The sequence below is a fragment of the Salminus brasiliensis genome, chromosome 11, assembly GCF_030463535.1.
Source record: "Salminus brasiliensis chromosome 11, fSalBra1.hap2, whole genome shotgun sequence".
In the NCBI taxonomy this organism is placed as follows: Eukaryota; Metazoa; Chordata; class Actinopteri; order Characiformes; family Bryconidae; genus Salminus; species Salminus brasiliensis.
Window position 1 is genome coordinate 14,810,995 of NC_132888.1, and position 24,687 is coordinate 14,835,681.

Consider the following 24,687-nt stretch of genomic DNA (forward strand, 5'->3'; position numbering starts at 1 on the left):
AGCTTGCAGGAGATTGGTTGAGGCAGGAGTCAGAGTTGTGACGCAAGCAGGGAGAAGGAGAAGGCAGCAGTCCACCGTCGTCCAGCCATCCTCTGTACCGTTTTCTGAGCCAGAGCTGAAAACAACGAAGGATTAGAGAGAGAGAAAGGAAGGTGTGGATTCTGTGGCTTGTTATCAGGTGAGCCAGACGTTATTTTACTGAAGCAGTGCTGGTTCGTGGTGCAGGGCTGAAGCGTGACTGTCTGTCTGTTTCTACTGCGTGATGAGCATCCATGTTCTCTTGTTGACACAGAGGGAGGAAGACGGAGGCGCGTGATGCAGAAACGCAGTTGTTTGATTGTATCGAGGTTCACATCTTTTATAATGTAATATTCCATATCACGTGGGCCCCGATATTCATTTGTGTGTAAAATAAAGCAGGTTGTTGTTGAAACGCAGATGGATGGTGGGCTTATGGGCGTTTCTCCTCAATGACTGTTGAGTAACCTATCCTACACGCTTCCTCCGCTCCGTGGTTTCCTTTAGCAGCCCAGCTAAACCGACAAGCCTGCAAATGTTAATACAGGGTGTTTTATTCGCTTATATGTTAAATATTTTCTAAGCTGTTTATTTTACACGTACGATAAATTGCACGATAAAAATGTAAGGGCGAATTTTAATGGGTCATAAATAAAGCAGCATGCAGGTTTACCACGGGGGATTTTGACAGTAACACCTAATGTATCCTTATTTTAGCCACATTTTTTATTTTATTTTTATTGGTGCTGACTGTTATGTAATGGTGATAACTGGGATATTACATAAGATTTTTTATGATAAAGTGGTAGCCTATTTATTGAGAATTGAATGCTCCAGCACCCAGTTTAAACTCAAAGAGCCTTTTTATGTACATTTCTGTTCTGCAGAATCACCAGTAAGATCTCCTTCAATGTGATGCAATACAGAGAAACAAAGCCTCAGGGCAAATGTGTGTGATCTGTATTCATATTCACATTTTTCTGCTTTTGATAAATATATGGTGTGATATATGTGTCTGTGTCTGCATGTCTGTAGATAAATAATTCCTAAATAGCATATATAGAGAAATGAATGAATGCATTGACAGTATAAGGGCTTCATTATCCCTGAGATTGCAATGGATCAGGGCAAGTGTATGGCGGAAGTAAAAAAGCACATTGAATGACATGTAGTGCATGCCTTTGCTATTTCGACTATCCCTGTGATGTTGTGATGTGATGTGATGTTGTGTCAGTATTCAGATCTATCTCACAACACTTCTCCCAGGCCACTGAGATAATGTTTGTAGCACCACTTTTCAGATCTGCCCATTAACAATCAAAAGCTAATTAAGGATTCTGCCGTGCAGTATAGTAAGTAGTGTGCATTTAGTCCCTGTCACTCACAATAGAAATCCACTTTGGAGTCCTGTAAAATGGCGTGGTGGCCTCTTATAAGGCTTGTGTTCTCTCCTCTCTAACAGAGTGCAGTGATCAGTGACTCACTCCCTGTTTCACCAGACTCCAGACTGCAGGCTAAACTTAGTGCCTGATCAGGGAAGGACATCTGCAGACTATCTGAGACTCACCACAGCCTGCCATCCCTTAAGAACTCAGTATTCATACCTTTCTCTTACCTGAGGCAGGTAGCAAACTCAGGCAAAGGAAGAACCTGTACACCTGAAATGTTAGGCCTAGTGCTTTTCTTGATTTTCTTACTGGGATTATTTGCTTGAATTACTAAGATTTCAGTGAACAGCCATAAAAATCACTGGATAATCTGACTATACCTTTTTGGATGTAGCAAGGATTTATCTGAACAGAGATCAAATGGAGCAGATGCTTCCAAAATGAACAGGCTCTCTGTGACACTGAGGTTACGTCCAAAAATGCTGGGATTTACATTTTAATTTCGTTTGCTTGCCAAACATTTACTTAGATACTTCCCATAAATGAACACCTATAAACAGCCTTGAAGTCCAGTTTCCAACATCTAAGGAAGACCAAAACTGCCTTATTGAAATTACCAGAAGAGGTTCTTTAAAAATGAGAGGTTCTCTAAAAGTGCTGGATACTGTATTTTACACAGTATATCTGCCTATTCCAGACATTTCTAAAATGGACAAATTGGCACAGAATCTGGATTAGCATTAATAGTCAAGTCAAGTCAAGTCAGATTTATTTGTATAGCGCTTTTTACAACTGTTGTCATCACAAAGCAGCTTTACATAATTAGTACTTAATAAAGGACAGAGACAGAGAAGAAAGAAGAAATAACATGAAGGACCCCCCGTGAGCAAGCCAAAGGGCGACAGTGGCAAGGAAAAACTCCCTCAAAGCTAGAGCAGATAGAGTGCAGTAGTCCAACACCATCTAAACGTTCTGCTCTTCTGGAGTATAAATGAATATATAACAAAATATTGGTTTGAAATCTCAGTCAGATCTAAACATCTCTCCAGTGCCAAAATTGTAAATCAGTTATTTGTGTGACAGGATGTAAATGCGTAATACTTTAAAACATAAATTCAGAATACTAAATTAGATATTGACAGATTGAAAAAGCAGTGTTGTTAACATTACTGCAGGAAATGAGACGACTACCAGTGCTTCCCAAATCTGCTTAGGGCTGTGTAAGAGATTTTGATCATTTCATACTAAAATATAATAAAGAGTCGATTTTACAATTGTACATGTCATACATGTATACAAAGGGTGTATTCAGTCAGAGGGTTAATGTCTGGGGGGTACAGGACTATAACAATCTTATGAAACATGTACATTTATGCTCTGCTACTTTAGTACCAATCTGCATACATATAAATACTTCCACAGGATTTTAAACAACTGCTAGAATGGTTGAAAGTGTGGGTCAGAGTGTAAAATCTAACCAGGTTAAGACAAATGGTCTTCAGCCTGGCTGAACAACTAACTGTACAAGTATTTTTGTTCACCAAAGTACAGACAAAGTAATCATACTATCAGAGGTACAAATGTGTCCCTTTCCCCTTCTGAGTGAATGTAGTGCATCTTCAATATATGCTGTTGGACATAAAGGTCAATGTTGTACCTTTCTTTTCTTCTACTGTCATTATTGCTACCTATGTGGCGTCACAAGCCTCTGAATTAGTAATAAGTGTTTACACCAGCCTGCTGCCTGACTCCCTGTGCGTTCTATTTGCAGGCCCACATAAAACAGCATGACTAAAGAGGACACCACTGAGGTGGAGGAGGCTCAGCCCACCTCCGAGTTCACCAGCCCCATCCATGAGCCCCGCAAGAAGCCCATGGTCCACCCTTCTGCCCAGGCCCCTCTCCCCAAAGACTATGGTGGGTGTCTGTAAGAATTATTAATTGAATACTTTAAATTACATTACACTATAGGGCTTCAACAAACAACTATTTTGATTTTATTTAAATAAATTATTCAGATTATTCAGTTCAATTCAGTTCGAATGTATTGAGGAACCTAAAGTCAAAAGGGGAACCCATCCTCCTCAGGTCGACCAGATAGCACCATAAAAAGTAAAACAGGAATAAAACAACAATATAACAATACTGAATTCAGAGAATATGGCAAATGTGCCATATAAAAATGTGAGTGAATTTAGAAGGCCATGAAAGAGATTATGAGTCACTCAATTATCAAATGACTCTTATGTATCTTTTCAGTTTAGCTCAAGGTTGTTGCTAAGTAGCGATAAAGAGAATAAAGATGAATGAATTCACTTTTTAATGAACTTTCCTGTTAATGTAAGACTAAATAAATAAAGAATAAATAAAATCTTTTCCGTGCCAAAATTTAAAACCAAGGATGTGCTAAATTATGATTGATTTTTCAGATCAGCAAAAAGAAAAAACAGAGACACTAGCTCTCAGTTTGTTTTACTACTACATGTGTCTCATTTGGCTAAATCTGTATGCTTTCACTGCAGCTCTGCATCCAGATTGAGGGAATTGCTACTGTATTTACTACTATTTGCTGTTTCAGTTCGTATTAATAGGTTTGAGTACTGGTTAATTTAATAGCAAGAATTGAAATTTTTCATAAAATGCAAATCATATTCAAATATCTCCTCTTTACAAACACATTTATGGTATTGATTAAAAATGGAAACCTCTGCAGGTCATAAGATTTCAATAATATACCATCACTCAGCTGAAAACATTTAATTTGCCATATCCTTCTTCATTTACTATTCCAGCTTTCACATTCTTTGATCCGAATGACCCGGCCTGTTTGGAGATTCTGACAGATCCCCGCACCACCATCCCAGAGCTTTTCGCCATCATCCGACAGTGGGTCCCTCAAGTCCAACATAAGATTGACATCATCGGTGAAGAGGTAAGAGACAGTCCTTGGCTTTGCAGGCACACCAGTGGCATTTTAGGGCAGCTCTGAATAGATTGCTGTGGTAATATGCAGTAGGTAACCATATGCAGAACACCCAGTACTGGAACAGTTTTTAAAGCATATTATATATTATTACTATCACACAGAAACCTTGCATCTCCATTTTTCTCTTTTTCATGTTTTCTCTTTCTCAATCACAGTGTGGTTCTGACAGTTGTTCTTTACATTGTGTTGACAATTGCAAGTTAAGAAGGCTTTTTCCCTTCTCCTGTAATTGTTAGCATTACAGGTTTTTATGTGTGACAGTGTTGAGATATGAATGTGTCTAAAAGCAAAGGTTGAAATGATGTATGTCAGAAGAGGATACAGTTGCCATGTCATCTGAGCATTTGGATGGGTTCAAATGCTTGTGCATTTTTTTAATCATAAGCTTTCATCACTGATTCATTGCCACTCAGGTTCTCATTCTGCTGCTGTCAGCTACAGTTTGCCATACGGTTTATCAATTACATGCACTGTTGCCTTGAATTGATTTTGTATTGCACTTAGCCAAGGTCCAATGACATTACACTCACAGCAGCAGTACAGTAGCAGTGACACAGGCAACTGATCAAAATACTGACTTTCACAAATTAAAGGATGCCTTATTGCTCATTCTCTGCTTAACTTACAAAGACTGTGGCCTTTCGGCTTAACCTTCAATAAGACTCTCTCCATAAAGCACAGCTTGTTTGTTACTAAATGCCATTGTTGCAGCAGTAGGAGAGATGTATCGATTTGTTGCACAGCTGAGAGGAGTCAGGTTTCTGGTGCTGGGAGGAATGTGGTATGTGGAACCGTCGTCATTCTGGACTTTTGTGTTACACTTAGCAAAAGAACTGTTACTGTTTAATTAATAGTGAACACAAAGTGTGAATAAAGAGATTTTCGGGTTGAGAAATTGTGATATGTAGCTGATTCAGTTATTAAGCCTTTTCAAAGCCAGTTATGAAGCCATAGTAACCTATTTTCATTACGTGCGCTGTGAAGAGGATGAAGGTCAAGAACTTGTTTTCCCAGAGCAGAGGGTGAATTTTTCTTTTTCAGTACACACTTTAAAAACACGGTAACCTACAAAAATGACTTTTGGTGGTAAAAAGCAGTTGCACTGGATTTGGAAGATCATTTTTTGTCAAGATTATAATAATATAATTTAGTCAAGATAATAATAATATAATTTAGCCAAGATAATTCTGTTATTGATTTATCATACTATATTTGGACATGACCTCAATATTTTTTGCTGACCTTGAAATTGCCATTAAAGACAAAAAAAGAAAATCACAGTTTTTATACAAAGTCGACAGGCCAGGTCATTCACTTTAATGGCAATGGGCAATATCAGTGGTCAGCAAAAATGATTGAAGTCATATCCATATATTGTATGATGAGCCGTGATTTTAATGATATTTAAAAATGTTTTATAATCCAATGTCAGACTTTTCATACTAATTAAATGTTTGTTGGACTTTGCATTATTATGCTATTGTATTATCAATATATCAGTGGTATAAATTGCTTAAATAATATCTCAATCACAGTTATTTCTGGAACGTCATCAAAAGAAAGTTGTCACAACAGGCCTGTAGGAAGTAGATGTGCATGATATTGGGGAATAAAATGTGATATTTGGTGATATTTGTGATATTTGAGTTCATCAGAAGTCAATAATCCAACATGGCCGTGGTATTAATCATGTATTCTGTGTTTTGAAGATTGGAGTAAAATATATGATACAAGGCTGATTGCGATAACAATAAGAAACTATATATTGTGCAGCCCTAATAGGTAGCCATTCAAGATTTGATCTCTTGCTTCCTCTGCTTCTTTCTCTCTTTCTCTCTTACTCACATACTCAATGCTTATTCTCCTGGTATATGAGGATGAATAGTAGTAATTCATGATTGTTTTTTTAGGTGTTTTCTGGTTTTATGATGTTATAAATGTGAACCAGCTGCATTTGAACTCTGTTTGCACCATGCTCATTGTTTGCTGTGTGAAGAGAATGTCAAGGCCACAGTCTATAATGCCAGTCATGGCACAATGTGAATTTTACGTTAAGAGCTAAGAAACAATGTTATCTTTATTGTAAACTGCCCAAAATCAGCCAGTTTGACTGTGAGGAAATGGGGAAATTGCTGAGTGGTATATCCCTAAGGAAAAGGAATGTATAGTGTTCTTGAAATCTATCAGTAGAGACTCTGTACACAGGCTGCAAGGATTGACAGCTAGGGTGATAATCCTCTTCCATTAGCCCGACTGAAATCTAAATTGATCCCCACTCTAAATCACTGCATTTGGGCAAATCTGTAAGAGAAGCACCTCTTGCTGCTTTCCTGAAGCCAAAAGCAAACCCACTTGGCGAAAGCAAAACGATTCACTTGCTGTCTGGAAGTGAAAGCACTGGCTTATTACACAGTAAGGCATATTATTCAGTAACTCTAGGTTCTTTTGTACAAACTAGTGGAGCTATTTTCTGGTAATAGAGGTTTGTAATAACACCTTCGACCTGCCGGCGGACCATAGGCTTTTTAAGGGGTTAAAAATTGTCTTGTTGAAATGCTAAAATTCTTGCAGTTATGAACATGATAATCATTTTGGTTTGATTTTGAGTTTTGTATGTAGTTTGCTATACTCCTTCAGGTTTCTCACTGCTTTGTCTGTTCACCTCAACCCCTCCCTCCCTCCACCACACACAAAATGGCTGCCAATTCTCAGTGGAGCTCTCTGAAAGGCTGGCAGAAAGTGGAGTGGAAAGTGAAACAGCAGTATGAATGACTCAGCAAAAGCAGCTCTCTCCTTGCATCCATCAGCACTGCTAATTCATCACATCCTTTATTATTAGACATGAAGAGTTCATCCTACTAATGTCATCCTCATCTAGAGAAGTGCTGTTTTCTGTGGGAACTGCACGCTCTAAAAGTTTTAAGCACTTAGTTGTGATCTTGTTTTCCAGATTTTAAAGCGTGGGTGCCACGTCAATGACCGTGATGGGCTGACAGACATGACCCTCCTGCACTACAGCTGCAAAGCCGGAGCTCACGGAGTGGGTGAGTGACTGGACAAGGACTTACAGTGGCTCAGTGTCAGCTGGTCATTTGCTGATTTTCTTGTAGAACTATAAGCTTTATGTCATCAATTAGCACAGTTGCTACTAAGCTCACCTTGAGATTCCACTAAATAATCCACTATTTGAAAAAAACACCTGCTCTTTACAGTGTGTGAACTTTTATTATGAATGGTTTATTTGGGTGAACTCTTGTGTCCTGAAGATCTTTTTACAATCCACATCTTAATGGGTAGGCTGCTGTTCATCATTACTATTTTTGTCATCATATTCTGCACCTCACTGTTATATTTTCCTGAACATTTATTCTTTTAGTTAGTATTGTACTCTGTTCCTGTGCGAACTGTTCCTTTTCAGGTGACCCTGAGGCCGCCCTGAGGCTGACAAATCAACTGATTGCTTTGGGTGCAGATGTGAGTCTGCGCAGTCGTTGGACTAATATGAACGCCCTCCACTATGCGGCATACTTTGATGTGCCGGAGCTCATCAGAGTTTTGCTTAAAGCTTCTAAGCCTAGAGGTCAGCATGACTGCATGCACTGGATCCATCTACTTTAATTTATGAGGAGACAAAAATGTTCTTTTCACTGCTTTGCTGTGTGTCCTCTACAGCTCATTTATTGGGCTTCCTTGGCTGTGCCCTTCCAGTAAATTCTGAGAGATGATTCAACTCAAAAGTCTGAAAAAATGCTCTAGGTCCTACAGACTGATATCAGAAGCTTACATACTCACACAGTCTTGCCCCACTGTGCTAGTTTCATTTACTCAGTATTGATCTCTTTCTCCACTGTGTAGAATTGATCATTGATTTGCTACTGTGTGCCTTCACGGTGTTGTTTTTACAGTTAAAGGTTAACAAGGGGTGCTAGTGCAATTTGAAGGACTAGCCTGTTCTAATAAAGATAGTCCCACAGATATAGTGGTGCTTACATTCACCTTAGAATCAGATTTTAATAATCTTACATATAATCTTAGAATTGATTTGGATATTTACATCACATTAACCACTTATAATGTGGCTAATAATGATAGCAAGCAGTGGGCCATCTCATTATGAGACCCTTTATTGAATCAGTGGGCTTTTGTAAACATACTTATTGACCTTGTTTATTTCTCTGCAGTCCTGAACTCTACCTGCAGTGACTTCTATCATGGCACTGCCCTGCACATCGCCGCCTCCAACCTCTGCCTTGGAGCTGTTAAGTGTCTGCTAGAGCATGGAGCCAACCCCACTGTCAGGGTATAGCCCTGTTTAATGGTTAAACTTTTGATGTCAATCAGAATTAATGTTTGTTTATTTCTCACACATTAAAGCAAGCATCAATCTGTATCATTTTACTGTTCACAAATAGCAACCGGAGATCAGTAATATTTTTGTAATTATTTCATAGTGTTTTTATTATTTATGAACATAAAAAATCAGCACAAAGCTATGAATTCAATGTTGTGATTTTGTTAAATTACTGTTATCAAATATGTAATAATATACAGTACTGCGCAGATGTTTTAGGTAACCGTTATTATTGTTGTTGTTATTATTGTTATTACAATAATATGAGTTATTGGTCATCTTATTATCATCATTATTATTATTAATAATAATAATACTTATTATTTTTATTATAATTAATCACAGAGCATAAGGTATTAACATAAATAGCAATGATTTACCAAACCAGGTGTTGGATTATAACTACAAATAATACTCAACTCCCATGAGGAGAATTTTGGAGATGTTTCAATAAGACGTAAAACCACTACTTATTGTATTCATTATATTTTTTCTAATATTAGTGTTTTACTGAGCAAACAAACACTTACTGCCTAGATTACTGCCTTTTTTATTCTAATTCTCACAGCTGCTAAAACTTTTGCACAGTGCTGTGATTACATTTATATGGTGTATCAGAACAGATTTAATATTTTGAACTTCTAACTGACATATACATCAGGGTTACACTAAACCCCTATTTTTCCACTGTATTCTCTAGAATGATAAGGGCCAGGGCCCTGCTGAAGTGGTTCCTGACCCCATGGACATGAGTTTAGATAAAGCTGAGGCGGCCATGGTGGCTAAAGAGCTGAAGCAGCTGCTGTTGGACGCTGTGCCACTCAGCTGTAACCTTCCCCGTGTCACCCTGCCCAATTACGACAACATTCCCGGCAACCTCATGCTCTCCTCCCTGGGACTCAAGCTGGGCGACCGTGTCAGTCTGGATGACATGAAGGTCAGAAAAAAGGAAAGCGATAAAAGGTTAAATGAAAAAGAACAAGAACAAAAGGAACAAGTGAGCAAAATGCAACCATGTAGTTTTCATTCCAGATTCATTCCCACAGTTAACTTTACACAATCATTTATACACAGTAGCAACTGTATAGCAGTGTTGTCACTACGTACTATAGTACGGTAATTAAAGCACAGTAAATTACATCATTCACTTCCACTATCTGTCATTATACACTTGCATTATGCATGTTTTACTCACTGGCAATGTAACCTGGCCTACCTTACATGTCCACTATGCAGATGGACAGTTGCAGCCTGCAGAGTATCTGTTATCATCCTCAATTTATCAGCCGCCCTCTATCCCGTCCTTTAGTGGTCACTTTCTGACCACAGGACCGCTGTGAGCCAGATGTTATCTGGCTGATCGATCACTCTTAGCAGAGCAGTATCCCTGACGTAGTATTGGTATGGAAGGTTGTATGGTATTGGGACGAATGTGTCTGGCACAGTGTGCTGCTGTGTTTTTTCCACACCGCAGTTTGAGGGTTGTCCACCACCCAAATTTATCCTGTCAGTATTATTCCTGTGAGCAGAAACTGACCAGATAGGCAGCAGTCTTTAGCTGTACTAATCAAAAACATATGCTTACTGGGTAAAGGTTTTCTTAAAGTGATCACAGAATGTGTTATTATTTTTAAAAAGCTTGGAATCACAGTCATATGAATATTTTTTTAAGGTTTATATGCACTAGTTACTTGTACAATTTAGATTGAAACAAACCAAATTGGTTTAGATGTGTCAATATTTCATGCTAAATCATAAACCGTAATTCTCTTTGTGTAGTATCTTTGTTCTGCCCTGGACTTTGATAATCAGTTTTGGCTCAATTTTTGGATATTAATTTATTTTAACTATTTACTATAATTATTTTATATATAATTATATTAATAATAATATAATAATTTTTATATAATATAATAATAATTATATTATAATTATTATTTTCTGTAGCTTTTCTTTCTTCAAACTACATTACCTATCTTCAGCTTATTTCTAATTAAGTTGACTGAATCCTGTTATAGTGCACAAGACTGACATCTTAAAATCATTTTATTTACCAACAATATCATTTGACATTATTTTAATAAATATGTAAGTAGTTCAGTGCCTAACTGTAGTTCGTCCATGAAAGTCCTAAATGAGTTAACACTCAACAGACTGTATTTCATTGATATACAGGGTTTATGGATTTATGTGGGTTCACCATGGAAACAGTTCATTGCTCATTGCAAAATCTCAGTCATGGAGGAGGAACTTACTCACTGACATGTTTAGTTAAGGAGAATTTCTTGTGTAAGGTGTGAGTCAGCAAGTATAAGTCACAAGTTTCATTATGTTATACATTAAGTTGTACAAAACAAGGAGGCAGTCAGTAACAATTGTTTTTACATGTAACCTTCTCAAAGCACAAATTCTGATCTGGGAGCAGTTTATGTTTTTGTTTTTACCTTAAACATGATGAGGACATCAAAAACTCAAGAACTTGGTTAAACAAAGTCAAGAACCTGGTTAAAATGTGGCACTATGGTATGACAAAGTAGGAAATACTAGCTATAAGTAATTAATTACATTTTGTGTTAAGAAAAAACATTTACCATGTCCTGTCCAGCATCGGTTAACATTGTGCTGTGACTAATGTGTAAGTTACTTATCCTCAAAATGAGGATTGCAGATGGCAGTAAATGAGCTATTTAGAGCTGTTTCTATTAAGACTAAGAGAATCACAAATGTATATTTAAAAAGTGAAAATATATCAAACTAAAAAAGCAGGGTTCCAGGGTTTGTAACCCATGAATATTCATCCATCTTTACTTTGTCTGTCTTCCTCTTTCAGACAGGCACCCTCCGATTCTGTGGCACCACTGAGTTTGCCAGTGGTCAGTGGGTGGGCATTGAGCTGGATGAGCCAGAAGGCAAGAATGACGGGAGCGTGGGTGGGGTCCGCTATTTTATCTGCCCACCCAAACTGGGTAAATACATCTTCATCATTTTTTTCCAAACTGGGTAAACACATCTTTTATATCTTTTCTTCTGGTTTCTTTTGATAGAAGTGTTTTTTTTATATGTTTGTTAAATATGTAAATTAGTGTAGGAGTGTTGATCTTTTTAATTTAGTCTTTTGCAATCTGTTTTCCAGGAATCTTTGCCCCGGTCTCCAAAATAAGTAAAGCTGTTGATCAAACCCCCTCATCAGTCACCTCCACACCCAAAACCCCCCGCATGGACTTCTCCCGCGTCACAGGCAAGATTAAGAAAGAGAAGAAAGAGAAGGAACGCGAGAAGAGTGAGTGAATTTCATTTACTACATGTCATACAACATACCCCACACTGCAGTGATATAGTTCACCAAGAAAAACACTTTTACATTTAAAACACAATCTTAATACATAAACGTTATATTTAAAAGGATGTTTTTTAACATCATATTAAAAAAAACATCTTTTCGACCTGTCTCCTCCAGACTTGAGGAAGAAGTCTCTGTCAGTGGCCAGTTTGGATCCTGATGGAGTGAAAGTTGAAGTGGGAGACCAGGTTCTGGTGGCCGGACAGAAGCAGGGAATTGTCCGCTTTTATGGCAAGACAGACTTTGCACCAGGTATGTCCCCTGTCCATAGACCTTTATCAAAAGCTATTATAAAAAGACTTTGAGGTAGGATGCACAAGTGTATCCTCACTCTGGAAGCTTTATCTCTCCTGCCCTTCCCTGAGCGTGTTTATATAATTGATACATCCGTAAGGAAGGTGGACTTCATTCACTTCGTTTCTGGGTCACTGACTGAAAGATGGAGGGGAGAAAAATTGAGGAGAATTAGAATTAGAAATGGGAGATTCACCAATAGACTTGCACGTTAGAAAATGTATATGTAAAAAAAACTGCCCCCTGTTGGTTGTAGTGTGTAACAAACATTGTTATTTGTTTTTGTAGTGATGCTGTCATTTGGTTTAGCCCTCAAATTTTACAGAAGGTCTAAAGTTTAAGTATACTTAATAAGCTTACAGTTTTACTGTTGACTAAATTGACTAAATACTACAGAATGTTGGCAAGAATTGTTTTTAACCTAATGAATTTAGTTTGGGGTTTAGATCCGATTCATAAGGATGAGTTTCAAGTTTAAAATGCTAGACTTACCAAACTTGACTAGTTTACTGAAAATAATTTCAACTAGGCAGATTGCAAAAGTCAAACAAATTTGCAGTAAAACTAATGTATAGCTTGACTACAAAAAAAACTATACCTGATCAATTCAACTGTGTGACCTTTCAGTGAACACAAAACAAATATCATCTGATACTGTTACTAATGGATTTCAAATGTAGATTGACAGATAAAATAAATAATATAATTTCTCATGAGCTTGAATTGGGTTGTTACCAATGTTCTTTAATGGATCTTTGTGGTGGAGCGTGATTAAGTATTTTGACCCTCTGAGATACAGTTATAGTGTGTTGGGCACTGAATGTCTGGTACCAGATTTGAGGCGGTGCAGTTAAAAGAGCATGCTGATCACTCTGTCTGTTTTTGTGTGGATACATCTAGGCTACTGGTTTGGTGTGGAATTGGAGCAAGCCACTGGAAAGCATGATGGCTCTGTATTTGGTGTTCGCTACTTCACCTGCCTGCCCAAATATGGAGTATTTGCTCCGCCATCCCGTGTCCAGAGGTAGGACCTTGACTAAAAATCAGAATCACTTAAAGAAAGATAGAAGGGTCTCTATTTCACTGCATCATTTTATTTAATAAATATATTTATCTGAGTACTAGACTATTTCAGTCAGCACTGGAAATGCTAGAGATTGAGTAAAGAATTGTTTTGTCTTTCTTATGTAAATTTGAATCTTAATCTGAATCTCTGCTTCAGAAATATCCACTGCTGTGTAACAGAGTGCTCTCAGTGTGAAACCAAATATAGCACATCAGCATCAATGACCTCTTTTTAATCTGCAGAATTGGAGGGCCAAAGAATTCCCAGGGTGACGGGACACTGGTGAAGAAAGTCCACCAGGTGACTAGTAAGTATAACGATAAGGAGCTTATTCATCATCTGCCAGTCATCAACTAGGATATGTATTTCATTTAGGATCTGTTTATCTGTCTTCTTTGTGAGAGGTTTTCTTTATGCTAGCATGCATATTTAAAGATACAGCATATGCTTTATTGCTCAATCACACCAGCTTTACATCAAATCTGCTTGTGGTTTAGGAAAGTAAATTGAGTGCCTCCTCTTGGTTTCAGCATAACAACCCGTGTTAGTAGTTTTTATAATCTGATGTATCTATCAGATTGTATTGAAAGTATGAAACTAAATGTGTTTAATATATTTCTTGTGTTTTATTACACTAGCAACTAAAAATGTATGGTGTTATTCCCCAGTGTCCCAGCCGAAGCGCAACTTCAACGCGGTGAGGTCTCCCAAAGACATCACATCCGAGAGTTCTATATCCAGGTATGCTGGGCAGGCATGTGTTTCAAAAATAACCTCTAATTTCAGGGACCCTACAGACGCCCCTCAGTTCACATCTGTGACCTATTTCTTTGTTTCAGCAGGTTGCTGTTCTGTTGCTGGTTCCCTTGGATGCTCCGTGCGGAAATGCAATCCTAAGCTTTTGGCTCACTACTTCTCCTGCCCATCTTTCAGTTCCTTCCCAAAATGACAAAATGATCCTCTCTCTGTCTGTCCATCCTTCATTTGTGCTTTTCTCTGAGAATCCCACAGATTGTCGAAGGCACAACTGTGGTGACCCCTTTCTCCAAACTTTCTCCTTTGACTGCAGTTAGCAAAAACTAGTGCCTTGTAAAGTAACTAACGTCCTGCATTCCGTTTGTTAAACGAACAATAACGAAACAATGTTTCTTGAATTCTGAATTAGGGAAACATAACCCTAACAAAAGCCATTTGTTAGTACCTTAAATTATTTTTTTTAAGTTAAGATGTCTTTTATGTTGTTGTTGAAAATCACCCTAAAATGAAAGCCACAAAAACATACTGTTAAATGTCTTTGTGGACTTTTGCATGTGTGTGTTTTTGTTTTAGAAAAACACTTTTTCTGAGTCTTAGCCTAAAAGATATCATGGCTGCTGCTGCTAGAGTGTGCACTCTGTCTTAATTTCAGTATTCAATAGGGAACTAAGCTTTTAAATGCCTTTTCATTAGTTATCTTACTAAGTACTTGATCATATTTAGATGGTTAACATCTGTCTAAAAGTTGTTAAATAACCTACAACGTGCATCTACACCTACCATTTAATTACATTGTAGTACGACAAATGCAAATGACCTTTACGCAAGTTTACGCTGCCAGGGTGAAAGGAAAAAAAACAACAGGGTTTATTGTTCTTCTTAATCTTAATCTTAATTGTTGTTCCCAGTGCAAGTGTGGATTATAGCTGTATTGACATCTGCTGTGCAAGCATGTGTGCATCGACAGCGTTTACATGTGGATCGGCATACTGTGTGAGGCTGTACGTTTACCTTATGAGATAATTACCAGTTTTTATTTGGTGCAGTGTCAGAAAATGTCAGAGATTTGGTTAATAATGTTGAAATTCTGTTCCGTTGTTCATATGAGAACCTGACCGATATGAATTTACTGATAATATCGACCAATAGTGATGTAGTTTTATCTATATCTGTAATAAAAAAGGTACACACCCTCCATATTTAACCATATGACAGTAATGCAGGCTGAACAGGTCAACAGAACACTACGATGATTAGAGTAACAAAACCATGTAAAATGTGTCTGTTGATAAGAATTCATGGTTCAAGTTAGGGGATTAATAGATACTGAGACATTCTGGGTGGTTCCCCATTGCTATATTTATGTTATTTAAGATCGTGTGTTTCTGCTGTTTATATGAGTTGAATAAATATGACAGTTGTTAACTGATTACCATGCCACTTAGTAAAAACTGTAAAATAACCAGTTGACCTAACTTCAAAATGTTAATAATCGTGTGGCAATACAAATTGAAGTACTCTTCTTTTGGTGTACTAAAATAAATGTTTACAGTTTGTAAATATAAAATTATATTGGCTGACATTATTGATTTTTAGTTTTTGAAACCCTTATTATTGGTATCGGTATTAGTGAAATGTTCATATCAATCAGGCCCTAGTTTATACTGACCTGCCCAATTCGAATACGAATACTTAACTAATCAGCCAGTCTGTAAACTGGAAAATCACCTCACTGTATATTTCAGCTGTTGTAATTCAGTGTCAGTGGCAAATACTTTTTTACGGTTCACTCCTGAGGTAAAAGTGTTTTAAAAGTATGCATAAACTTAAAGTAGCCATAACCCAGATCACCCAACAATCCCTTGATATTATCTAAAACACATGCCTGTCGTGTTTGTCTGCCTGCTCCTTCTCTCTCCCTGTATCTCATTTCAATTTGAAAAGGTTTTGTAAATGATCGACTTCAGCAACTCTAATAGTCAGAAAAGTATGTGATTATATCTGTGTGAACAAGTGTAAAAAAAAAAAAGAAGAAACAGCAATATCTAATCTACGTCAACTTGCTATGTGAATATGGGTGGTGTCCTTGTCTACTTAAGCACAGCATGAGTAAGAAAAGCTCCAGTCACTTTCTGCCCTTTAGTGATGAAGCTGCTTTGGGCTCAGTTCTCTTAACTATAACTTTAATCACAGGCGGGATTAAGAGACATTAACTTTCCGATCCCAGGTTTGCAGCTGTTGGCAGACTGAGAGAAACAAAAAAAATAACATCTGGCATTGCTTGTGCACTCTGTGTAACACCTTTTCTGTGACGAGCACTGCAGAGCGAGGGGATGCAAAGATGAACACATACTGCTTATCAGATCTGTACGTTTTGTTCTTTTTTTCAGTCGACATACTGCTAGTTGTTCATGTATTGCTGAATTTGTGTAGTAGTGCGACCATCGCCTCTGTAGTGATATAAGACTAGTAAAAGGCATTTAAGATTGAGTGCAAAACTTAAACCATAATGTATAACCGGTAGTAAACATAATTGTTGAATTTGGTAGAATCTGGCGATTTGTGACAAGTGTATTGTTTTAGGGTGACTTTTTTAACTGTTACTCAACATCGCTTTCATTTCACAGCCACTCCTCATTTTTCCAATCACCTTTCACTGAATGGCAAAAGAAAAAGTGATTGAGATATTTTAACTGTAAATTACAGAGTGTATTTACTATCTTTCATTGCATTTCCCCGTATTCTCCCCTCTCAGTATCTGATCAAGATGAAAAAATGGCATTTTAAGTAGTTATTGCGTTCTGTTAGTCTACCCAGTTGTGTAGCCTATTTGGTATGATTAATTTGTAAACATTTTTTCGTCCAAAAAGATATATTTTAATAATTTCACTATGTCTTTTTTAATGTGCATCAGTTGGACAACCTGGTGACAATATCCATGTTTGTGTATTCATGTGAACTTTTATCTTCTATAAGAAAGATTTGTGAGGATTGTAAATGCTGGAGTCAGTTCTGTTTAGCTAACTAGGCTACTGCATGCTGTCTTTATATATATATAAAACAACTGTGCTCTTCTTTTATCAGCAGTGTATTAGCATGTTAAATCCCATAAACTAAGAATTCTACTCTGACTAATGGATATACCGATAATAAACATTTGATGTTTCGTACATAGATACACTGTCATGCTTTCTTGAAGCAAGATCGCAAGAGAAATAAGCACTTCACAACAGCACTGTAAATTAACTACAACTTTATTTTCAGAATACAACAGCAAATAGTAGAGTACAGCTCACACCAGGTCAGACTGGTCACTTGAGGGCTTCTGTCTTTTCCTCCTGGCTCTGCGATTTTTGAACCATACCTAAAAAGAGAGAAAAAAAGAATTGTCAGTGCTGTATTCAATCAGATATATAGATCAGAGCTAAGGTAAATGTCTTAAATCTGAATACAAAAACCAAAGGACTTGAGAGAATTACTGAAATTATTTGGGCAACTAGGTGTGCTCTAAATTGTCATGTGTGATATGAGGAGAAAAAGACAAGGAGGGAAGATCTTCATGTAACTTGCAATGTTAGAAATTCAATGACACTGTAGTAATCACAGCAATCTAGCCAACACTGGAAACGTAGTGCAAATGTTAGTGCTTGTAAAAAGGCTGCTTCTCTTACCCGGACAATCTCTTCGCTGAGGCCGGTGTTTCTGGCTAGCTCGGCCCGGGCCTCCACACTCGGGTACTCGGTGATGGAGAAGAGCTGATCGAGCTGTTTGGTCTGGTTCTCGGTGAACACGGTTCTGATTCGGTTCCTCTGCCTCTGCTGACCACTGTGATAGCACTGGGCTTCTTCTCTGTCGCACTCTGTAAGAAATCACATAAAGCACGTTAATAAATTACACACATTTGTTATATTTGTTATTTAGCCATATTGAGTGAGTTTATTAATGCTGGCTGTTAGAGGCGAGCTTACCTGGATGGGAGTGAAACCACCGCTCACTGCCGCAGTAATTGACGTTGAAGCTGGCTTGATAGTAAGTGACTGGTCCACAGCAGGTGAACGGGTTGTAATAAGGTGCTATGTCGTAGATTCCCGGGCACGGAGCTGGAAGGGCCATCCCTGCGCCCCCTCTGGTCTGAGCGTTAAAGCCACTGGATGGTAGCAAGTTCATTTCACCATAATCTCCTCTGAGGGCCTGTGGAGCTGCTGGATTCTCCGCTGCATGTGTGTGAGGCCGAGTGTTTTCGCCCAGAATGTAGTCGATGCTGAAGTTGGAGAACTTGGAGGTGTCCATGTTCTTCTTCTCTCAGGCGCTGGTCATGAAAAGTGGGTTCCCGCTGGCTGGTCTAGCTGGTGACTCTCCCTGAGTTGTTCTGTCTCACCAATGATCTCAATCTGAACCAAACCTGGTATTTATGGTCTCCACCATATTAACTTCAAACTGTGTCCAGCGTTGGGATTAATAACTCCATTATTGGTCAATTAACACCTCTTGTGTTCACAGTGGAGGTACAAAGGGCGCTCAAAGGCGATGATCTGTTTGAAATAACACTTTAAAGAAGCTGATATCCTTTGTACCTTACAGTTTTGATTACTTCGACACTTTTATGTTCAAAAGGAAGTTTGTTGAAAAGTTTATTATAGTTTATGGTACGTCAATTACAGGCATTTCAATAGTTTAAAGAAGCAAACATAAGAGTAGTTGCCCCTTCACTAATATTATTATAATATAATATCATTTATTTATTTGAATTAATCCTAGAACATCCTTCTTTAGGCTGCACGTGGCTAATTATATACATTTGCAAATCAACTAATAAAGGCTAATAAATTGTGTGGATTAGGTCATAGATCACATGTCCAGAGGGTTAATACCAGTCTTAACACTGTATAGGAGCAGAAGCTACAGGAGCAGAAGAATAAGAAACGAATGAATCCTATAGAAACATTTTAGTAAAAAAGGTAAGAAATATCGACATTAGGCCAAACTTTTGCTGATGTGTGATGCAATGGTGTACAGGCCCTAATACAATTTAGATTAGTTTAATATAATACGTATGATGATTTCTGTTGGATGTTTTAATAAAAGCAGTACATCAACTCGACTGACAGATTTTTATTGAGTTGAAATGTACAGAACAAATTTCTTTTAAAAATGTCATTCAGTGAAAGTGCTCTAAACGTATTCAATTTTAATAAAACCTTTTAAAATAAGTACAAAAAAGGTTTGTGTAGCAGCTGGGCATAAAGAACATTCACTGCTGCTTTAAGGATATCTACAGGACACTAATTAATTTAGTTTATATATATATATATATATATATATATATATATATATAATGTAATATATTTAAATATCGATCCCATTTACTGTAATTTCTATGTTCTATTTAATATCTGTACACCGAACTTTTGGAGGTTCTTCTGTTTGAAACTATGGAGGAACCTCTTAAGCTGCTTTGAGGAACCTTCAAGGTATCTTTTTCTTCTAAAACGTTTCTTGAAGGTTCCTTAAAGCAGCTTAAGAGGTTCCTCCATAGTTTCAAATAGAAGAACCTCCAAAAGTTCGGTGTACAGATATTAAATAGAACATAGAAAGTACAGTAAATGGGATCGATATTTAAATATATTACGCGCCATAATATATCTATATAATGAATTAAAGCCGTTTCGTGAATAAATCAGTTGAATAAGTTACTTTTTAAATGTTTATCTACTTTTTTGTACATCAAATAGAAATCATATAAGAGACATGTCCTGATCTGTTTCGTTTCGTGAGCCTCTGATGATGGTCCTTGAGACGATGACGTCATGCATTGATGTCGGCGTTCAAAGCAGGAACGTCCGCTGAAGAGAAACTCTGTCGCTCTCTGAAGTGAGCTAGATTAAAGTGGACCTGCCTGTCTCAAAGTCAGCAGTGATCACAGTGAGCAGATGACGTTCGGACATTAATGTTGTTTTCTGAGGAACTCTGAGGAACTCTGAGGAGCTGCTTGTTTGGACGAAACAGGCCATGCCGTGACCTCTCAGACACACGGGTCGAAAATAGGTACTTTAGCCACTGTATTTATTCACTATGTGAGGATTGTTGTAAAGGGTTTGTATTTATTATTATTTTTAGATTGAATGACTGAGGTTTTTTTTATTCATTATGTTTATTAAAGCAACAAATCCAACGTCTCCATATTATTTATAGAATAAAGCTACCCACAACCATGTAAATCACTAACTTGCAGAAACATACACAGAGACACATAATAATAATAATAATAATAATAATAATAATAATAAATAAATAAATAAATAAAATCCCATGTGTGTACACAGCATAAATAATATCTACATAGATGTATAATAATAATAATAATAATAATAACAAAATCCCAGGTGTGTACACGGCATAAATAATATTTACATATATATATATATATATATATATATATATATATATATATATATAATCACATAGATCACAAAAGCAAGTGGACTAATATCAAGTAAAAAAATGTGTGTTTATGTGTGTGTGTGTGTGTGTGTGAGAGAGAGAGAGAGAGAGAGAGAGAGAGAGAGAGAGAGAGAGAGAGAGAGAGAGAGAGAGCAGACAGTAATTATGTGAGATTTTAAATGTAAGCAAATCTGGAGGTACTGTTTTTTTTAACCAGGAGAGGGACGTACAAGCACGATGTCCAGGCTAAACACAAGCCTGGACACTCTATTACCCAGGCTCCAGGGTCAGTGACGTCTCTACAGCTATACACACACCAGTGCCTCTATGGGAGATTTCACAGAACTGTGTGTTTCTGACGTCAGATTGTGCTCTGCCTTCACCTACACCCACAAATCGCCAGTTTTCTCTTCCTATTCGGCGTAAAGCTTCTTTTAGCCGCACACGTGGGTGACAGATAACCTTAATGCGAAGTAGAATCGCTCTCTCAGTCTGTGTGTGGTGTCAACATACCGCCATCTGTTGGTGTGACGTGGTGGTGCGCCTGTTAGAAGAAGCGGCAACTCGTGGCTGACATCAAGTGGCTTATGCGTCACTTATTGCACACCTAAACTGGATAACTAACAAACCTGCCCGAGCTTCTGATACAGTAATGTGGTGATCTGCACAATAAAGAGTGATGGAAATACACTCAAACATCCTGCTTTTAATTATTCTGACACTGCTGTGCTGATCTGTTGATCAGAACTTGAGAAGGAGGTATCATCCATGTGTTTCAGGAAAGCTCTTACTTCAGTGTTGGGGAATTCATTCAGAAACTTACAGAAACTGTAGGCACATTCATCAAAAACAAACAAAATAAAACAAAACAACAACATGCCAATAAATTGAGGTTAACTCAAGATTAAATGATCAGGGATCATTTTAAAACCAGTGGTTCTCTGTCCAAAGATTAGGGATGTTACTAATGGCGCGTCACTGCTGTCAGAGGGAACATACCTTTTAAAGACTGATAGACAGATTCCACCAGCAGAGTTTATAATGTTAATATTCAGGTTCTATTTTTAAGCTACTTGCTTTTACAAAGAAATTATATGAAAATCCCACTGAGCGGATATTGAGTTGTTGTGTTTTTCTTGTTTCCATGCCAAATGAGATCATTTGATAATCCGCAATAGCTCACTAAGAACGGCGTATATGCAGAATGTAGTACTAATTCTGTCATGGCTTCCTATTCCTACACCCGTCCTCTGGGTTCTGAAAGAGAAGTGTAGCCCAGTCAGAGCAGAGGGTTCCTTTTCACCCTCAACGAGAGCTTAGTGAGATATACCATTTTTTCTGTAGATCTATGCATGATTTAAAAATGGCCTATCTGGAATTAAAGGACTAAAACCTAAAATAGTACTACATCTCATTGAGCTTATGTAGGCATGGAAAATAATCTGGCACATCATCCCTCTCTGGAAAATGTGGAAATATGCTAAGTGTGATGGTGTGGTGGCATACAAGTCTTTCACTGACTGAAAAGACTGAGTGAGTGCATCATATCAATCAATCATACAGGAAAGATGAAAAATACAAGAGCATCAACTGGGTTGAGCAGAATAGATCAAAGCAACTGCAGCCCACTCATCACAAACATCAGCATTCATCAAAGCAGCAAAGCTCACAATGAAGCACCACACTGTGGCTAAAGCCCAAAGAGAAAATCTGGGATTGATGGTAAATTATGAAATGATGCAACCCATTTTTGTGTCTCGCAGTACATATTTTTGTAAGCTTACGAGAGCACAACGCAACTGACATGCATTGATATGATTTGGGCCAATAGGCAATTAGCAAATGCATGACCTCTCCCTTGCATTGCTGCTTGCTCAGTGAGGGCTCTCAGCAATGGCTCTGCCAGATCAAACTGATCTGAGCATGTAACATAAGGTCCACTGAGCCAGACATGAATCCATAAAGAGAAAAAGATAAATACAGCTGCTCTAAAGCAACGTCTAAACATATTTGGGCCAGACGGAGAGAAGCTAACTAGCAGAATTAGTCTGCTGTGCTTTCACTACCTTTGATAATGAGAGTACAGAGACAGCTGTAAGTCAGCTGAAGTCTACTGAAAGGTAAAGCTCCTGTTTAGAATGTATCTGGGACAGAAATTCTGGAGTCATGTGAAACAAAACGGACCAAGTTAATGGAGTTTGAAATTGAGATTAGCTGAGTCACAGAGTGGTTCTCGGCAGAGGGAGAATAAAAACCTGAGGATGTCTCTTAAGTAACTAAACTCATATAATGACAGGGGGAAACATTTCAGCAGAAAAACAGGGGAACAAGGTCAAATAACATGGTGAAAAAAAGCTGTTTCTAATGGTTCCTAAATGGCTCTAGGCTTTGATAAACAGTAGGGCAATTTAGACAATATAAGTGGTAAGAGTCTAAGCAGGTCTATAGTTGTCAATGTTGTTAAAAATCTAGTACTCCTGGTAAAAACATACCCTATGCTGGTAAACATACTGGTTAAGCTAGTTGACCAGCTTAGCTCTGGACCAGCATAGTGTATGTTCTCATTTTAGTTTGATGGTTTAGCTGGTCTATCAGCATGTCAAGCTGGTTGACCAGTTTGGTCAAGCTGTTTATAATGTTTAGAGTGGACAAGTAGTCATGCTGGTCAACCAACTTGGTCATGCTGATCACAATGGTCAGCAACCTTTGTCATGGTAGTTAACCACTTTGGTCATGCTGGTCAACCACCTTGGTCAACCAGGTAATGGATGAGTTCAGTTACTTAAGAGACATCTCTGGGTTTTATCATCTCTTTGAAGAGGACCACTCAGCTAGTGACTCTAGCTAATCTCAATTTCAAACGCACTCCATTAACTGGTGGACGAGCTTGGTCATGGTAATCAACCGCCTTGGTCATGCTGGTCAACCAGCTTGGTCATGCTGATCCCACTGATCAACAGCCTTGGTCATGGTAGTCAACCACTTTGGTCATGCTGGTCAACCGCCTTGGTCATGTTTGTCAAACAGCTTGTGCTAGCTAGTTGGCTAGCTTGCTCAGCTTGTTCACATTGGTCAAATTCTATTAAAGTCAAACTAAAGTATCCTGAGGAGCTAAGCTGGTTAGCCAGCTTAACCAGCTTAAACTGGTCAAGCTCCTCTACAGAAGTGGTTCTTGTTTTTGGGGAACGTTCTATGGAATCGCTCTAAAGGAACCATTTTTGGAGTCGACTAGTTCTAGGCTTAAACATGTGTGTGACCACAGGTTTGCAGTATGTCACTCACATAGTGTCCATGACTCAGCAGGTTCATACAGTAGATCTTGTTTTGCCTTGATGATCTCTACGTCCCAATAGTTTCGGCCCTCGGTCATATAAGGCAATTATACTAAAGGCCAAAGTTCTCCTTGACTCCTCCAGATGGCTGCAGAAGCAGGTCACATCTCATCCCAGCTAAGAGCCTCGGTGTCAAGTCAGTGTGATTTGTAGCCTCCTTACACAGCAATTAGAATTATGAACTGTGTAGCACAGTTCGGTCAAGTGTCTGAAGGTCAGGTTGCCTAACTCAATCCCACACCAGCTGCTTCTGTTAGAGAGGACAGATCAAATGTCAGTCAGTGAGTAAAAGCCTAAATAAAGGTGCTACATCACAGTGCTTTCGGAGTCGTAAGGGTCATTACTCTGCTGAATTATTTGTAGAACATACACGTATGGGTCGGTTTTAGGCCTCTTCTCATTCCAACTGGAATCAGTTGAAATAAACATCAATGCCAACTGGATTCTTTCATCAATGCTGACATTGTGGAGTCAATTAGTCATCCTTGCTGACATATTCCAACCTAGTATGAGCGTCTGAGTATTTGAGCCCTCTCGGGGTTGCGCGAGGACTCACTCCTAAGGAGGCTATGCTAAAATATTTACTCACCTAAGACAAGATTCGAGAAGACAATTGCCTGGGTTTTTTTAAGATGTTAAGGCTCATCTATTTTCCAAGGTTGAGAATGCTCAAGGTAGGCTGCAGGATAGTGATGACCTAATTATGCCTGTGTTG

At 38.1% G+C, this 24,687-nt stretch overlaps 2 protein-coding genes across 5 annotated transcripts; one reads left to right on the forward strand and one right to left on the reverse strand.

The window, feature by feature from the left end:
- Positions 1 to 15: 15 nt before the first annotated feature.
- clip3 (CAP-GLY domain containing linker protein 3) lies at positions 16 to 17,369 on the forward strand. Of its 4 annotated transcripts, none has more exons than XM_072691896.1 (14): positions 16 to 178; positions 3,178 to 3,323; positions 4,199 to 4,338; positions 7,343 to 7,436; positions 7,811 to 7,972; positions 8,574 to 8,692; positions 9,444 to 9,740; positions 11,574 to 11,709; positions 11,877 to 12,023; positions 12,201 to 12,335; positions 13,278 to 13,401; positions 13,686 to 13,750; positions 14,112 to 14,184; positions 14,283 to 17,369. In XM_072691896.1, the coding sequence occupies exons 2-14, from the start codon at positions 3,194 to 3,196 to the stop codon at positions 14,338 to 14,340; spliced, it is 1,680 nt and encodes a 559-aa protein (XP_072547997.1). In that variant the 5' UTR covers positions 16 to 178; positions 3,178 to 3,193; the 3' UTR covers positions 14,341 to 17,369. The 4 variants fall into 4 exon arrangements, with proteins under 4 accessions (XP_072547997.1, XP_072547998.1, XP_072547999.1 ...); XM_072691897.1 differs by having other exon boundaries at positions 14,286 to 17,369; XM_072691898.1 differs by having other exon boundaries at positions 9,444 to 9,680.
- A 122-nt stretch (positions 17,370 to 17,491) lies between these two features.
- dharma lies at positions 17,492 to 18,489 on the reverse strand. The gene is made up of 3 exons (XM_072691769.1): positions 18,168 to 18,489; positions 17,871 to 18,058; positions 17,492 to 17,563 (listed from the first exon to the last, which is right to left on the reverse strand). The coding sequence occupies exons 1-3, from the start codon at positions 18,487 to 18,489 to the stop codon at positions 17,492 to 17,494; spliced, it is 582 nt and encodes a 193-aa protein (XP_072547870.1).
- Positions 18,490 to 24,687: the final 6,198 nt, after the last annotated feature.